Source organism: Sitodiplosis mosellana, unplaced genomic scaffold (genome assembly GCF_009176505.1).
Source record: "Sitodiplosis mosellana isolate CC-2019 unplaced genomic scaffold, AAFC_SMos_1.0 Smas_scaffold_17, whole genome shotgun sequence".
NCBI lineage: Eukaryota > Metazoa > Arthropoda > Insecta > Diptera > Cecidomyiidae > Sitodiplosis > Sitodiplosis mosellana.
The window spans coordinates 296,169-313,877 of record NW_022595259.1 but is presented as its reverse complement, the minus strand read 5'-3'; the positions used below and the strand labels follow the sequence as shown (position 1 = coordinate 313,877).

General features: G+C 36.8%; 3 protein-coding genes across 3 annotated transcripts; all 3 read left to right on the top strand.

The window, feature by feature from the left end:
* The first annotated feature begins 319 nt into the window (after positions 1 to 319).
* LOC129568170 (dimodular nonribosomal peptide synthase-like) lies at positions 320 to 8,106 on the top strand. Its single transcript, XM_055445746.1, has 2 exons — positions 320 to 524; positions 2,621 to 8,106. Exon 2 carries the CDS (start codon positions 2,680 to 2,682, stop codon positions 7,810 to 7,812), a length of 5,133 nt encoding a protein of 1,710 aa, XP_055301721.1. The 5' UTR covers positions 320 to 524; positions 2,621 to 2,679; the 3' UTR covers positions 7,813 to 8,106.
* A 188-nt stretch (positions 8,107 to 8,294) lies between these two features.
* Positions 8,295 to 11,564, top strand: LOC129568157 (uncharacterized). The gene is made up of 4 exons (XM_055445730.1): positions 8,295 to 8,509; positions 9,076 to 9,490; positions 9,584 to 10,634; positions 10,723 to 11,564. The coding sequence occupies exons 2-4, from the start codon at positions 9,111 to 9,113 to the stop codon at positions 10,900 to 10,902; spliced, it is 1,611 nt and encodes a 536-aa protein (XP_055301705.1). The 5' UTR covers positions 8,295 to 8,509; positions 9,076 to 9,110; the 3' UTR covers positions 10,903 to 11,564.
* A 905-nt stretch (positions 11,565 to 12,469) lies between these two features.
* Positions 12,470 to 14,942, top strand: LOC129568155 (facilitated trehalose transporter Tret1-like). Its single transcript, XM_055445729.1, has 7 exons — positions 12,470 to 12,607; positions 12,956 to 13,109; positions 13,169 to 13,397; positions 13,562 to 13,718; positions 13,813 to 14,302; positions 14,375 to 14,582; positions 14,649 to 14,942. Exons 1-7 carry the CDS (start codon positions 12,548 to 12,550, stop codon positions 14,920 to 14,922), a joined length of 1,572 nt encoding a protein of 523 aa, XP_055301704.1. The 5' UTR covers positions 12,470 to 12,547; the 3' UTR covers positions 14,923 to 14,942.
* The last annotated feature ends 2,767 nt before the right edge of the window (positions 14,943 to 17,709 follow it).

Genomic DNA, 17,709 nt, shown 5'->3' with positions numbered 1-17,709 from the left:
GAGCAGCCGTATTGCTACTAGAATAAAAAACAACACGATTAAAATGAAAATATGAATAATGCTTTATTCAGATATGCCCAGTTTTGGACATTTTTGATAAACTTTGGCTAAAGTTTTTCTACGTAAATGTTTTTCAACATAACAATGGAATAAGTTTAACTCGAGGAATAAGTTTGACGTATATATTATAAGTATGCAAGTAATCCAATAATAATGAAATGAATGAGCTGTTATTTCACAGAAATTAAGAGTGGGGCGAAAGATTACACATTCCCATAACGGATTTCGATTATAAATATCGTAGCCGTTTTGAGGAATCGACAGTTGTTTTTTTGACTCTTTCTCAAGAGTGCAAGAAGATTTGTGAACAAAAAGAAAGTGATTATTCAAGTGTTTGTAAAGAAAATTAAGTAAAATTATTTGAAATTTTAAATTCGTTCAACATCGTTGATTTCTTCTGTTGAAAGAAAGGCGATTAAAAAACATATTAAAGAAAAAAAAGAAAAAAAAAAAGGAGAAAAAAAGTAAGCGAATATCTATTCCAAGAATTTTGATCGAAAAATAATAATAAAATTCGGATAGATTTTCTTGTATTAAATTCGTTGGACTTTCTACCGTTTTTCCGTTGTATCTACATCTCCTGTGATTTTATATGAATTGCTCAAAATTGTTCATATATATAGTCTAAATTTTCTTTTACAAGTGGATTTACTGGAATAAAGTGAGAATCATGCTTGCGTATGGAGAAAAAATATTGTTTTTCTTTTAAAAAAAAAATAGCAAAATCCTATGGCAATATTGGCTACAAAAGGAAAACTATTTTCTCCCATTCACCATATTCAATATCGTAATTTAATTTAAATAAATCCACTTGATAGTTTAGACTTTATACGAACAATTTTGAGCCTGTAGTGTATATACACGCAATTTCGAGCTCTTTTCCCCCTATAATAATAATAATAATAATAGTAATAATAATAATAATATGATATTTATTTAGATTTCTCCATAAAACAACGTTACAGTTTTTACATTGGTTTCATTAATAATTTTCTAATCAGGGATCGAAAACGGTTTGACGTTTCTCATACAAACCGATTTCGGAACGGTTTCACTGCTTTGCTCTCTGTTCATCGGAGCGAACCGTATCAAGCGGAACGTTCTGAGAATGGTTTGTATGGGCAACGTTCAAGCGGGTTGTCACTGTGTTAGTGTCGTTTACTAATACACGTAAGCATAAACGTTTCTGTGTGCCATACAAACCATTTTTCAGAACGTTCCGAATGGTTTGGTTTGTTCACACACTCAAACCAAATATTCGGTTTGGTTTGGTTTCGATCCCTGTTTCTAATACATAATTTTTTAATTTATTCTCAAAATTTTTTATCGATTCAACTTGTCTAACTTCATTTGAAATGGCATTAAAAAGTTGAATTCCCCTGTAGAACAAGGCATTTTGGCTACATGCTTTAGTAGCATTAGTGACTGATATTGTGTTTGCTTTTCTCAAATTTCCATTGTGGATTTGCTGTCTGTATTCTATTCTATCAGTTAGGTATTTTGGAGCTAGGCCATTCACAATTTTATAAATAAATAATAATGTTCTAAAGATTATTTGTTGCTTAACATTCATAAATTTCAACGAATCAAATAGATAATTAACATTAGTATTCACGATTTACACCCAAAATTTCATTTCTCATACATTGCAAGATTTGAAGCCTATCAATATTAGACGCACTGGACAGAAATAGGATGGACGCACAATAAATGAAGTGTGGTTGAATGAGTGACTTATATAAATATTCTTTTTGGTTTTTGTTCAATTCATTTCTTAATCTACTCAAAACGCCGACTTTTTTGCCAACTTTTTTACATACATATTCTATATTTTTGTCAAATTTAAGTTGGTCATCAATAATAACTCTCAAGTATTTAATTTCGCGCTCTATATCAAGTCAAATGTCATTTATAACTATATTAATGCTACTTCGGTCAATCGTCTTATTAGTGATTATTATGGCTTTGGTTTGGCTAATGTTCAATTTCAGTTTAATTTGGCACAGCTTATCAAATAATCTATCCAAATCTTCATTAAGTTTTTGAATTGCTTCATCAATGTTATTAGAACAAATATACACAAATGTATCATCGGCAAACATTTTTATAGCGCAGTGTTTAATACAGGAAGTTATGCAATTTATATATACAAAATAAATAGTAACGGGCCCAAAATGGATCCCTGTGGTACATCTAAGCTATTTTCAAGTGGTTCTGATGTTACGTCGCCAATTTTTAAATTTCGCTTCTGTTTGTTAAGTAGCTCTTGAACCATTGAAGTGATAAAGGTTGGACTCCGTATTGCCTCAATGTTTCAATAAGGAGATTTGGATCGATGACCTCAAATGCACGTTGAAGATCCAACGGAACTACGATGATAAATTGCGATTTATTTTGTGCCTCTTTCAAGTCATATAGCACATCGTTGAATCCCCCTATTATTACTAATTTTAATGAGTTTCTTTTTTTTTTCAAATGCAGTTCTTCAGTGTTTTCTTTATCGAGAAATGAATCAATAACATTAATAATAATAACATTTTATTTTCAATTCATTTTGTAGTTGGACGCATTTGGTGGTAGAATATTTGGAAACAAAGCGAAAAAAGTATCATCGCAATTATGACGGTCGGCCTGGATAGTGAGATCACTAGTCGCTGCATAGCGACACGTGCCCAACGAGAAATTTTTCTCATTGAACAAACGCGTCCAGATGCCAATTGCAACGTGTACACTTATAGAGTCATCACTGGTGCATTCGATCTAGAAATCTTGGTCAAAGCGATCGAACATATTATAACGACGATGACTTTATTGAAGACACGATTTATTTATTCAGATGGTGAGCTCTGGCAGATCTACGATCGGAAGATACAGCCCGTTATAACAACGATTGATGTCACCACTCATTCCACGCCATTTGAAGAGGCGTTGAGACTATTGGTAAAAGATTCAAAAAAGCCTTGCGGCATGACCACCGGTAAACTCTACGAGTTTACGATCTATATCGTTGACAGTGACAAATATGTACTTTATTCGCGGTGTCATCATGGCCTCATAGACGGTAGTTCGTGGATAAAAATGGAATCCGTGCTTGTTGCTGCCTACAATGATTTAAAGCAAAGTGGGAAGATCATTAGTCAATCTAAGTCGCGTTTTGATGCTCTTGCAATCGCTGACGCTGCTTATCAAGCTTCAGACGATCGCAAAGAAGACGAGAAATTTTGGCAGGCTTATGTCCAGCAATTGGAACGCTTTGCTCACACACAACGAAGTGTTAATTCTGTTGGAACAAAGTCAACATATCGTCAAACATTGACATTGAGCACCACTGAATACCAAATATTGCAACAGGCTGCGGCAGCAATGAATATTCCGGAATCCCTTCTTTACATTGGCATTTCAGCATTTTTTCTCCGTAACCTTCTCGGTCATGATTACCTGAGTCTCAGTCTACCAGTGCGTGGAACGGATTTAACTCGAGAAATTGGCATGACAGCCAACATCTTACCATTGCTGTTGCATATCCCTGGGCATGCTACCATACCCGAAATCATACGTCAAATTGCTCAAGAAGCTAAATCAATCTTGAAACATCAACGCTACCGAGTCGACGATATTCTAAAGCTCGCCAAATTTAGGTTAAATGGTAGTTTTGGTCCTTTCGTGAATATACAACGATGTGGACCGGGATTTGAAGGTTGTAGCAGTACAAATCATTTCGGTGGGAGCGTAGATATTGATGATTTGAACATGACATTCTGGTCAGATCGTTCAAATGATCGACTTGACATTGTGTTTGATGATCTTCATGATGGTCATTCAGAAGAACAACTCACTGCCTTGAAAAACCACTTGATGTTCATTTTAAAAAAGATGGTAGATGCGGTGGACAGCACAGTTGACACACTTGATGAACGTTGTCGCGCCGTTATAACTGGTGATCTATGCGAGAGTTTTTATGTTAATCGGCGAAATCCAATCGCAGCTGGCTTTTTACAGTGGAGTCGAGACTGTGACTTCTTGATTCGTCTCGTGCATTCCAACACGTGGGTAGGATGTGGTGCCAATCCATTTGCAATCTCAAAAGTTCTTCTTGTCGATCGCTCTGTGGGCATCGGCAAGCTGGAACGCGTAGCGGATTCGGTATGCGCAAAAACACCGGGCACAGTGGTGGCAATTTATGAAACTGCTTGGTACGTGGCTGCTGCAGACGGAGTGGTAGAAATAAGCAATTTTTTGGATGGATTCGGCCAACAAATCTCAGCTCAAACTCTCGCTAATCAATGTCATATTATCGAAGGTAGCCAGCTTCCAGTCATCACACCCGAACAAGCTGAACATTTTGGCAAGGCACATGCTACGACCTTGTCATCAGAGCCTTACTGGTCGCAGCGTCTTACTAACTATGAACCATGTCAACTATCTGTCGTGCAAAATACAGTCAATCAATCACCGGCATGGGCCGCATCGTCGTATCAAATCTCAAAAGATTTCAGTGCGATTGAGGTACTTACTGCATGGATCATTTACATTGCTCGAGATACTAAAATGTCAAAATTACAAATTGGCTGGGATGCAACTGAGAGTTTGCATGAAAACAGCGCATTAGCATGCATATATGCCAAGACTGTTCCATTTGAGTCTGTCATCGATTTGAATGGTACATTTTCAGATGTTGTGGCCAGCGTAGAAGAACAATATAGACAATTGGTCAATCACTTACCATGCTTGTCAGACACACTCATTCGCCATGCTTCGAACTCTATAAAGGATTCGCGCGGCAAAAAACCCTGGGCATTGGCAGTGTCTCTAAACGATACGCAAGTTGAATATGAGTATTCCACGACTACTGGCAGTGAACTTGCTCCGTATGCCCATGGCAGCCTGATGACAATGCAGATCAACAAACACAGCGGTGCATTTAGATGGATCTACGACACCAGCCGAATATCTGAAAAAGAAATGAATCGTGTCTCCTCACATTTGTTAGTTTTGCTTGCATCTGCTCACAGTGACGATAAAGTAAAACAACCAGTGGCTAAATTGGATCTATTGCCCAAGGATGAGCGTGATCTACTACTTTTTACTTGGAACCAGGAAACAAAGACCTACCCACCTGCCTGTTGTCTTCACCAATTATTTGAGAAGCAGGTAGAACGCGACGGAGAAGCGATTGCCGTGGAGTGCAAAGGAAAGACTCTAAGCTATTCAGAGCTCAATGCCCAAGCCAATCGATTAGCACATTACTTGATTGCACGAGGCGTAAAACCAGACGATCGTATTGCACTTTGCGTTGAACGCAGCACAACAATGCTCGTTGCTATCCTAGGTATTCTAAAGGCTGGCGGTGCCTATGTACCACTCGATCCGGTCTACTCGAGCCAACGTTTGACCGATATTCTACAAGATGCCAATCCGATATTCCTATTGGCAGATGCTGTTGGCCAAAAAGCACTCGGTGAACATCAAGTACCAGTGGTTGACTTAGACAAATCATTGCCTGACGACTTACAAATCGATAATCCAGACATGATTAAGCTTGGACTCAATCCAACTCATCTGGCCTATATCATTTACACTTCTGGTTCAACAGGTACACCGAAAGGAGTAATGGTTGAACATAAGCAAGTCGTACGACTCTTTGAGGCTACACGCGAACACTTTGATTTTAATAAAGAAGACAAGTGGTGTTTATTCCATTCATTCTCTTTTGATGTTTCGGTGTGGGAGATGTGGGGCGCATTATCGAATGGAAGCCAACTGTCGATTGTATACGTTCATTCATCGGATGAATTTCACGATTGGATATGTGCTCGTGAAATCACTGTACTGAGTCAAACCCCATCGGCATTCAAATCACTCATGCTTGCAAAAAATACATTACCAAACTTCAATCGATTACGATATCTCATATTCGCTGGGGAAGCATTTGATCCATTGATTGCAAAGGAATGGTGGGAAAAATATGAGAAAAATGGGACAGTATTGGTCAATATGTATGGACCCACAGAAACAATTCATGCTACCTATCAACGAATCGACTCTTTAGAAAATGCCTACTCCATTGGACGACCACTCGCAGATCTTCGTGCATATTTGCTAGATTCATATGGCGAGCCAGTGCCGTTGGGAGCCGAAGGAGAATTGTATATTGGTGGTGCTGGTGTAGCGCGTGGCTATCTAAACCGTCCTGAACTAACTGCTGAACGTTTTCTAACCGATCCATTCAGTGACAATCCAGCTGCACGCATGTATCGTACCGGTGATCGAGTACGTTATTTGCCTGATGGCAATTTGGTATATATGGGACGCATGGATCAGCAAGTGAAAATCCGTGGTTTCCGAATTGAGCTCGGCGAAATCGAAGCCCACCTAGTCGAACATCCCCAGGTGCACGAAGCAGTCGTACAAGTACAATCATATGGCAGTGGATCAGAGGCTCGTCTGGTTGCTTATGTGGTGGCCGATGGAGATATATCATTGGTACAAAATTTGCGCACCCATTTGTCAAAATTACTGCCCGACTATATGATACCAGCGGCTTATATGCGTCTCCCGTCTTTACCACTTACACCCAATGGCAAGCTAGACCGTCGAGCACTACCAGCTCCTGACGATGATGCATTCGTTCGTCAGCAGTATGAAGCTCCACAGAGTGAAATGGAAGAAAAACTGGCCAATATCTGGCGTGAAGTACTTGGCATTGAACGTATTAGTCGACATGATAATTTCTTCGAGTTGGGTGGCCATTCTCTTCATGTGATACATTTTATCAACAAAGCCAAATACTATGATGTGCACATTGATGCCCGTGTTGTTTTTTCTTTTCCAATACTCAAAGATTTGGCCGAACAAATAAGCAAACGTTTCAATCGATTGTATTGTGACACTGCCATTCCAGTTCGTCAATACGGAAATGAGGCAATTCTATTTGTGTTGCCAGATTGCCGAGGTGATATTTCTTATGCTTTCGAATTGGCCCATGATATCGATAAAAATATTCCCGTTTATGTGCTACCATGGTCATCGCCAGAGAGTGAACAGCCGTCATCCATCGAAGAAATGGCCAGTACAACGATCGAACATATGCAGAAAATTCAAGCGAATGGTCCTTATTCTATTGCTGGATACTCCGCTGGTGGTATTCTCGCCTATGAAACGGCTAAACAGCTTATAAACAGAGGCCAAGAGATTTCATTTTTAGGCTTAATCGATACGTATCTATTTCATCCAGAAGGACTTGGTGGAACGCTGATGTTTTTAACATATTTACTGCATAAATACCCAAGTTTTACAACGTTAAACGATTCAAAATGGTGGGCCCGTGTCATCGAATTACCTTTGAATGAAGCAGTTGACGCGATAAAAGAGACGGGTTTCGAAAACATCGATATCGATTGGGAAGTGTTGCTTTCGAAACAACGTTACAATTATAAGGATTTATGTGCATCGATGAAAGTGGATGCACTACCGATCAAGACATATTTATTCAGAGCAATCAATTTATTTGCATTCCCTGCTGCTCTTGAACCATTGGCTGATGCTTTGAAGCGATATGTGGATATGTTTGAGCAATTATTCAACTTACCGAACCTGGGATGGGAAAATTCAAATTCTTCTGCAGATTTTCATGTTATCGATGTAGATGGTGATCATTTTACATTGATGACGGATCCGAAATCGCGAGCTTCACTGGGAAAAAAAATTAGCAAAATTTTTACAGCCAAGGATGACGAAATCATTGAAAAATGATTAACTGATCATTAGTCAATTCTTAATTAATGATGTAGTGTTGAGAATATATGTATGTTTTAAATTATGTCCAAAATATCAAAGTAAAATCTCACTCAGTGAAAACATCTAAATTATGAAATATTTCAGAATTTTTGAATGAAATAAAACAAATCCGTGCAATTTTTGAATAGACATTATATTTAGAATCGAATATGTATTCAACGACAAGCATAATCTAAATGAGTAATAAAATGCCAACCAAAATAAGGATTAAAACCAATTTTTGGTAGAAAAATAAAATCATCCACAAAAGAGATTTATCTTTAGTTTTGAAATGAAAATTTTTCTTTTCGCACACCAAATTCCCACAAAATTGACACTCAATGGAATATGAAATCACCAGTGGTGATTTACTGCTGAGTGTTGTGGAATGCGTTGGCCACATAGCGCGCATGCAATTGTGGATTTAGTATCATTTGCCGATGCATTTCACACCACTTGGTGATGATTTCGCATTCCACCACTAGAGTGTCAACTATGACATTTCGTGTTAAGCGAAAAATCTTTTCCACGGAACGTGTTTGCTGTGGTTTTGAGCATCTTCTTGAGGCAATAAGATTTGACCTGTTTAAAATTCCATCTAAATTGGACAAAAAAAGTATTTGAAACTAATTTAGTTTTCTTAGAATTAATTTCTTGGTCATCAGTCAAAAAAGTAAGTCATTTTCTACAGCATTTTTGTTTTAGCTTATAAGTGCAGGCACATATAATACTTAATATCATCGGTCTGAATCCACACCATAAACAGTGGCTTAAAAATAATCTTTCTTTTTCGTCTGCTACGTACTTATTTTTTGGCCACGGATTAACGGCTACATCAAATTTTTATGGCATTTTCCGAAGAAAAATGTTTGCATTTCAAAATAGCCAACAAAAAAAAAATTGAAAAGATTCGGACATAAAATCACCGACACCCAATAGAAGGTATTCAGTTTTGTTCGAATCGTGAACCGAGCACATTCACCCGTTGACATTGAATTTTTTGGCAAAATTAGTTGAAAATACAAGCAAAAAGACGTTTATTTTGAGTTTGAATCGAAACTTTTGTATATGATTTCATCATTTTTAAAGATTCAGTCGAAAAATCTGAAAAAAAAATTGGAAAAAATTTTGCAAAAAAATTGCGTTCAATTTTAGAAGAGAAATATTTTAAAGAGTTGAAAAGAAATTTGCAAATACAAATGAGTCGTCGTAATAATAATCAACGATTTGTTTCTCCAGCTCAAGCTTTTCCAGCGAAAGGAGCGAATCCCAAAATGATTGACGATTTGGAGTTTCAGATCAAACTGGAGGATATGGAAATGGATCCAAATCTTGAATGTCAATCATTTTTCAGCGGCAGTGAAGTGAATCTCAATGAGCTCACTAATTTCCATCAACCATTGATCGGCATGAACAGGCGAAAATCAGTTGTTCCAAACCAAACCAACGTCGCTTCAGTACAAACTAACACATCAGTCGCTCAAATTGATCAAGAAAACCAAAAAGGCTGGCTCGATGAACTGTTTGAGTACTCATCGAATATTGCACGGCAGACACAAACCACGTTGGGTCGCATCAAAAACGATTTCATGAAAAGTGGCCTGAAATTTGATGCCAACTTTCGGAATCATTTTCTTTACCTTTCAAACAATCGGTAAGCGTTTTTTTTTCGACAATTTTTTGTTTCATTTTTCGAATTTGTTCTTCTTTGATTTTAAAACTCGTGTATTTCTTTCTATATTTTCAGAATTAGCGAGTCATTTGACGCATTCCTCATCGGGCTGCCAAGAGAAATGAAGGCAAGCGACTGTTCGATTAGCAAGCCACAAGTGATTCCAAAGCCAGTCGCTGCAAATCGAATTGATCAGAACAAATCCATTGAGCCACCGGCAAAACGTAAGCGTGTTGATGTTGTCGTTGAATCTTCGAAAAATCGCGTTGCCAATGAACGTACCACTCAAATCGCTTTGCGTACAAGTTGTAAAACGGCTAAAGTCACTTCGCAGACAAACAAAACGACTCAAGTCACTACTGAATCGAACAAAACCGCTCAAATTACTTCGCTGTCAAGTCGATCGGGACGTTTTGCAAATGCATCAAAGATTGGACCCGAAATTAGCGTGAAGAAGGTGGTTTCAAAGATGACAGAGACGTCAAACTCAACTTCATTGACGATGAAAAATGGTGAAAAGGTCATAATTCGTCGTGTCGAAGAAGTGCCAAAAGTAAATGCATCGAATGATAAGACTGTTGCTCGCCGAACGGAGCAACTGCCGAGAGTGAATCAATCGACTGACAAGATTGTTTCACGCCGCATTGAAGACATGCTGAAGGTACCCATACCGAAAAATAGAAGCAGTTTGGATAATACGATTGACAGCCTAAGGAGTCGTATAATTTTGACCGAGAACAGAATGGAACCTACAAAAGGTCTGCAGCGCCGAAAATCGATGGGGCCAATGGTATCGATTCCAACATTACGCATCGGTAATCCAAAATCGGTTGAAGCAAATAATAAGGAACTGCAACGAGGTAAGCCACAAGAGCTCCATGGAAGCAATCCAACGGAACAGGTTGCGCCGAAACGGGTTTATGTGCGAAGAAAAACGTTTGTCGATAAAGATTTGCTGTCGAATAAATCGCAGAACGAGATTGCAGTCATCAGTCGGGTTAAAGCACCAGAGCCATCGCCACAACCACAGTGGAACGTAACGCTGCCGGTTGCCGACGGTATTGTCACTCGAAGCCGTCGCAGTGCAGGCGATTTGACTCGAGCAACTAATACATTTACATGCGAGGTATGCAACTTTTCATTGATTCCATCACTTTGTCAGTATTTCTCATTAATTTTAATTTCTTTCTTTTGTGATTTTCTTTCTCCTATAGGTATGCAACTACAGCACCGAAGTTAGGACGAACTATCAACGTCACATGCTTATTCACACCGGTGAAAAGCCATTCAAATGCAAGCATTGCCCCAAAGGATTCACGCAAAAGATCAATCTGAAATCACACCTCAAAAGCAATCACCATGGCCTACACGGCAGTCCAGATTATTGGAATTAATTTGATTTCATTTTTGATATCTTTTTTTTCTTACATTTCATTTATCATTCCGATGATGGTCGATTCATCGATTTATTTTTTGTCACTCAAAATTTTTTGTCACTCACATTGGCAAACAGGATTTAGTTCAAAGAAGAATTTATGTTAAAGAAAGACTTATTTTGAAAGAAATAGAATTTATTCCAGTTAAGAGATTTTTCTACGATATTGCGCTTATTTTTGAATAGGAAAAGTTATTGCTACAATTTAAGGAAGAGAAATCATCTAGGAATATCAATTTGTACACATTTATTCATTCATTAAACATTTGATTTATAGAAGCATATTGAAATTCAAGGTCATTTTTCGTATTTTATACAATCTCTTGATCTCTGAGGAAAATGAGTCTATTAATGATATTTGTCAGTGGCTATAATTTCACAATTCTAAAAAGAAAAATGCATTTTTTACTTTGAAAAATTGTGTAATGTTCAATCTTTAAAAAATGTTTATATAAGCTACAGATTGGACAAATACAAATTCAGACAATATAAAAGCCATCACTGATGTTTACATTTTTAAATAGCATACACAATTCCTGAATGTCGTTCAAATGGATGAAATAAGTGAAAAAATGGGTTTGGATTTTGAACAGTTGAATAAAGCAACCAAAAAGTTTAAAATTGGATTTATTTTCTGATTTATTTTTGTTTGTTTTTTTTTCCAGATTTTTTGTGATTAGTCTTTTTTTTCTTTTTTTCATTCAAGTCGTTTCAAGTCTTTTTTAGCGGATATTTTTAGTGCAAAAAAAACTTGTAAGAAATGCAAACTTGACAAAATGTGAATGGTCGTGTGAGTGTAATTGAAAGAAACTAACGTCTCATCCAATTTCTTTCATCGTTGTTTCAGTTGTAAACTGATCGAACAGTATGATTGAACACTCTCTCTTCCGCAATTGATAGAATCGTCTGTTCAATAAACCGTGCCTATAATTGAAAGAAATACCTGTAATCGGCCAAATCGTACGTCATTAGCGTTTGTTTTTGCAGTACAGTATCTAAGCTTTGGTTTTCAATGTTATCGTCAAATCGAAGCGTATCGCGTGACTGCCCAGCATATGAGCAACTATCGGTTATGATCTGTCACGTCGGTCCATTAATTGAGCACCTGTAATTTGATTACGTCAGTATGGACGGACCTTGGTCTGTTGGCAGTGTAGATCAAACTCTTTGAAATACGTCACACTTTTTTCAAAGTCATAATTGATTTTGATGGAAAAATAGAAAAAAATAAAATATTTTTGGGCTTTCGGGTCAAAATAAAAGATTCATTTGGGATTTGATATTTTGTTTTTGTTAGATTCTCTCTGAATTGATTTCGGATATTAGATCATTTAACTAAAACTACAACAAACAAACGATTTGGTCGAAATGTAACAAATTGAATAGATTGCATGCTCTCGTGTGGATTTGCATTGTCACGTATCAACAAATTGCACGTCATCTGCGCACTGAACTGTAGAAAATACAACACATTCGCACTAATGATGTAGATAATATGTTGAATATAGATAATTTTCACATTCAACTAAACCGCAAGCATCAAATAGGCACGAATATTTAATTTGCATCTTTTATTTGCCAATGGACTGTTCGCAAATCGAAACATGGAAAAAATCGCTGAGGAAGTTCAACAAGTTAGCACTTTTAGACGCATTTTGCCGCAGGTTTGTTTGGAGGGGAAAAACAAATTGCACTTCTGAGAAGAAAAAATTTGAGTTTGATTGGACTTTTGGGCATTGGGTACACTATGAAGTTTGAATTTTTGTTTGGAATAATATTTATATCAAATAATTAATTCATTCAACTCAAAAAATTTCTTGAAGTTTTTCTACAGCAAATTCGATACAAAACCGATAAATTCAGTAAAAGTAAAAACAGCAATAAAATATATTAAAAAACTAAGACAAAGTGACAAAAAGTAATGGAAAATAAACAAAAAATTAAAAAAAGTGTAAAAAAAGGATTTAAAAAATTGGATAAAGTTTCAAACTTCGACTTTGTTTAAATTTTAGATATTGGCAACAACGGCAAAAAACTTGATCATTTTCAATTTGGGAGAATTTGCAGCGTTCCCATCGATTGTCATCCCATCGTTGATTGGAGTGTGCAGTGAATTAAATCCAGAAGAAACACTTCGTATCACACCGGCTCAGACTTCATGGCTATGTAAGATTTGCATTCTTTGTTTTACACCATTTTTTTCAATTTCGCATAATTTTTTGCAGCCAGTTTTGCACATGTGGCACATCCGATAGGGAGTTTGCTCAGCGGTCCGGTTTGTGATAAAATTGGTCGGCGCAAGGCTATTTTGATGGTAACAATTCCACTCACAGTTGCTTGGGTTATGCTTGGCTTTGCTCAGTCATTTCCACTGATTTCCATTTTATTTTCGGTTATTGGACTTTGTATGGGCATGAAAGAAGCCCCTTCAATTACTTATGTCAGCGAAATAAGGTGGGTTGGCTGTAGATTTGGAGAAGAATTTTAATTTGAAAAAAAAATCCAAAATATTTTTCATCACATTGAATGACTGTTTAGTCCACAGTTTAGTGGTGCATTTTTCATTTTGATTAACTCAACTAATTTCAATAAAAATACGTAAAAATTGAGAGTTGCAGTGAGCCAACGATGAGAGGTATGATGTCAACAATCGCCGTTATGTCGTACAACTTTGGCATATTCATTGTGCTTGGATTTGGATTAAAATTCTCGTGGCGACAAGTCGCGTGGATCTGCGCCGTTTTTCCATTCAGCTGCTTGATTGCTGTGCTTTTTGTGGGTTTTTGTTCTTGTCTTTGCTCTTTCTCTATACATTTTTCTTATTTCCACTTCGATAACAAAACTACTGATCTATTGATTGATCGCGCAGGTGCCGGAATCGCCTTCTTGGTTGCTTCTAAAAGATCGACTAAATGACGCTGAGAAGTCACTTTGTTGGCTACGAGGCTGGGTATCACCGCAAAGTGTTCACCAAGAATTCACAAAGCTACAAAATTACAGCGAAACATCGAGGTCATGCATTCCATGTGCAAAGCAATCGATCAAATGCCAACATCCGAAGCCGACATTCTGCGATAAAATTAAAGAAATAAAACGGAAACGTACTTTAAAACCATTTTTGCTCGTGACATGTTTGCATTTCTTCTTTGAATTTTGTGGAATCATCATTTGGCAGCCGTATATTATCCAAGTGATCAAAGCGTTTGGAATACCACTCAATGCCAATTTAACAACGGTGATCAGTGCTGGCCTGGGCATTTCAGCCAGCGCCTTTCTGATTTCAACAGTGAAAACAATCGGGCGTCGAAGACTCTATCTCACCTCCATTTCGATTGTAACACTCTGCTCATTTGGATTAAGTAAGTGCAACATTGACATTTGAATATTCAATTGAAAAAAAAAAATTCAATTTTTCCCTGATCAAATTTCAGGCATATATGGCTTTATTTTTCTTCCATGGGGCTGGACATCCTTCAGAAAATACCCGTTTGAATCGTCGGATAAATTTGATTATATTCGAGGTGTTGTCGGTGATTACGGCTATTTGGCGCTCGCTCTTATCCTGATCATGCAATTTGCAACGAAAATTGGCGTTTCTGGGCTGCCACATATTTTTGTCAGCGAAGTATTCCCATTTAAGTGCGTTGATTCTCTTTTTCAAACATTCATCTTATTTAAAACCACGATTCAATTGACATTTCCTAGGTCACGCACGTTCCTTTGTGGTATAGCAACAGCCAATCAATATGTTTTAGCATCGATTGCCACGAAAACATATTATAATATCGAAACTTGGCTATCGCTACCGGGAGCTATCCTATTTTATGGCATCATCAGTTTCGTCGGGTTAATTGTGATGTATAATATTATGCCGGAAACCGAACAAAGATCGCTCGAAGACATCGAAAGGCATTATTCAGATAATAAAAAAAGCATCACCGATATTTACATTTGTAAAGGTTCTAATGGCGTCAAATAAATTCAGTTACAAATGCGAAATTTTTTTCATCTTTAATTATTGAAATGTTGCTTATGACGGAAGAAATGTGTGGAAATATTACTCGAATCCAGAGTGAACATAATAGGCTTCGATGAAAGCCTAAATTTCTTCCATCACGCTTTCATAAGTTCTATGTACATTTTAAATACTGAAGACTGAACGCTTAGGTTTTCATTGCTATTCTCACTTCTTTCGTGCATTCGTAGCACTAGGCATTCAGTTGTATGAAACGTACACAGCTCAACTCAAAGCCGATGAAGTATGTTGGTGTGAGTGTGAAATACAATAGCAACAAAAGCCTAGGTGTTCAGTATTTAAAATGTGCATAGAACTTATGATGAAAGCAGGCTTCCAATTATCGCATACACAATTATTTACAGTTCATCATAATGAAAACACACATCCACACACTGAAAGAGATCAAGAGGATGAATTTGCGGAAACATTTAACCAACAAAATTGCAAAAGTTGGTTGCAGTGGGTTGCAGATAAATTTATTTATATAAATTTCAAATATCAAATAAATTTATCCGATATTTTTCATGCGTTATGTTGTTCTGACGCATTCGTAGTACATAAACGAAACATCGGCTGTTGTATTGGCAGCCAGCTATTCATCGCAGGAATGAGATTTTTGTTTTGTTCATTTACCGATATTTGTGAACAAGTCTGTCACTGTGTCACTACATAGTATGTATAATCCATAAGAAATGTGCAGAGACGAAAATGTTCGCCATTTAGTTTTACATTGCCAATGCATTAGTTATGGAGATTTTTGTTTTGTTTATTTTTTGTTGTTTGTAAACAAATCTGCATATCTTTGGCAATGTAAAACTAAATGGCGAACATTTTCGTCTCTGCACATTTCTTATGGACGATATATACTATGTAGTGACACAGTGACAGACTTGTTCACAAATAACGGTAAATGAAGACACATTCTTTCGCTGGTTGTATGCTAGGTTGTATAATATTGCGGCTGATTTCAATTTGGGCCAAAAAGTGATGAGCTTCGTTTGGGCGTAATTTTTTCTTATCAATTTTTGCCAGTTTGAATTAATCACAGCCGATGATTCATCGATGACTCAACGTTGATATGAATAAATCATAAACACGATTCGAACATTGAAAATCGAAAAAACAACTTTGTTAATTGCATGCAATTTCCTTTACAAATGGAAAAAAATTCCCTTTCGAGCGATTTTTTTGTCAATTTTAATCGAATGATTTAAACAAATGGTCTGTATAAATGGCTAATGCGTAATGCCCTATAATGTTCTGAATTTCCTAAGTACATTCAATTGACTTCAAGCGCAATAGAGTATCATTAGTAAAGCAGAAAAGCCAAAAATGTATAAATAATTACGGCGGAGATCAGTGGTCATCATTTGAAATCAGTTCTTTGTCAAAGCAAAATTGTGTTTTTGTGAAAAAAGCCGTTCTTCGTCTATCAGACGACAACAAGTGTTTTCGAAAATGGTGAAGTTTGGAGTCTTTTGTGTAACGATTGCTATTGCAATTTCTGTGAGAAATTGTCTGTGCAAACCACAAAATGCTATAAAACCTTTCCAACAAGTATTCCAGCCACAGCCGACGGTACAAATTTCCCAACCACAGCAGATGGGACCATGTATCGGATGCGGCGGTAATGGAGGTAAAATAATAAATAACATTAAAAAAAACGTTTAAAAACTCTCAACAACAAAATATGAAGAGAAACTTCGTGCTGCGTTGCGTCATTTTTATGTACAGTCCGCTTTGAAAACGAAACGTCTGCGAAAAAATGAGACAAACAAACATAAACGTCAATTATATATAAAACTTACACTGATGAGCTTATTGGTTATGCCGTCGAACTGTGGCACTACTGCACCACTCGAATATCGATTCATCACTCAATGTTTCTCCCACTATTGTCTATGTTACTATATTGTTTTCAATTTATATCGAAATAATGATAAAATGATATTTGTTTTCACAGAAATTGGCCAGTGGACGATACATTTTGGACGTGGTCGAGCTATGACCGATGCTCATGGGTCTCCATGTGATTTTATCCAACAATGCGATTCATATCTGAAAATAATAGTCAATGGTGAAGAGGTGTGGCGAAGCCATACAGAATGGGGCGAATCGGATCCCAACTACCAAGAAACATTTACGATGCGAGGATTGAACAAAAATGCAAATATTGAAATTCAAATGTGGGACAATGACGTTTCCAATCGTGATGATTTGATGTCAGAATGGTCAAATCATTCCGTTCTTTCGTTGTCACAACGCAGCTACCTGGGTAGCCATGGATGGGGAAGTAGTGATCAAAACAATGTCCAAATTAAAACCCAATGGACACCAATTTACAATTTTGGTTAGAGATAGAATCGAATTCGATTGAATCGCGGTGCAAATTGACGGCTCATTGGATTTTCTTTTCAATAAATGAATTTTTATCAGCACACTTTCAATTAGCAACTGTATCGATTAACAAATTGACTGTATCAAAAGCACGTTTTTTAGTTTAATACAACATGTTTCACTTGTAACTTGTACGGATCAATTAGTTTGTCATTTTTTTCTTTTTTGAAATTATTAAACCGAAAAAATCTCCATAATTTGTCTGTTAAAATGTTGCAGCTTTTGACCATCACTTGTCTGATGACGTGAACCATTCTTATCATTTCTAACATAAGGGTTAATTAACGCGTAACACAATCATCTATTGATTAGAAAAATAACATTAGTTTTTTGATTATCCAAAAATTGAGA

Bases quoted from the DNA above. Each gene is read 5' to 3' on its own strand.
- LOC129568170 (XM_055445746.1), top strand. From the start codon at position 2,680: ATGACGGTCGGCCTGGATAGTGAGATCACTAGTCGCTGCATAGCGACA.
- LOC129568157 (XM_055445730.1), top strand. From the start codon at position 9,111: ATGATTGACGATTTGGAGTTTCAGATCAAACTGGAGGATATGGAAATG. The intron at 9,491-9,583 runs GTAAGCGTTTTT...CTATATTTTCAG, and splicing joins CTTTACCTTTCAAACAATCG to AATTAGCGAGTCATTTGACG. The intron at 10,635-10,722 runs GTATGCAACTTT...TTTCTCCTATAG, and splicing joins CTAATACATTTACATGCGAG to GTATGCAACTACAGCACCGA.
- LOC129568155 (XM_055445729.1), top strand. From the start codon at position 12,548: ATGGAAAAAATCGCTGAGGAAGTTCAACAAGTTAGCACTTTTAGACGC. The intron at 13,110-13,168 runs GTAAGATTTGCA...AATTTTTTGCAG, and splicing joins GGCTCAGACTTCATGGCTAT to CCAGTTTTGCACATGTGGCA. The intron at 13,398-13,561 runs GTGGGTTGGCTG...TGAGAGTTGCAG, and splicing joins ACTTATGTCAGCGAAATAAG to TGAGCCAACGATGAGAGGTA.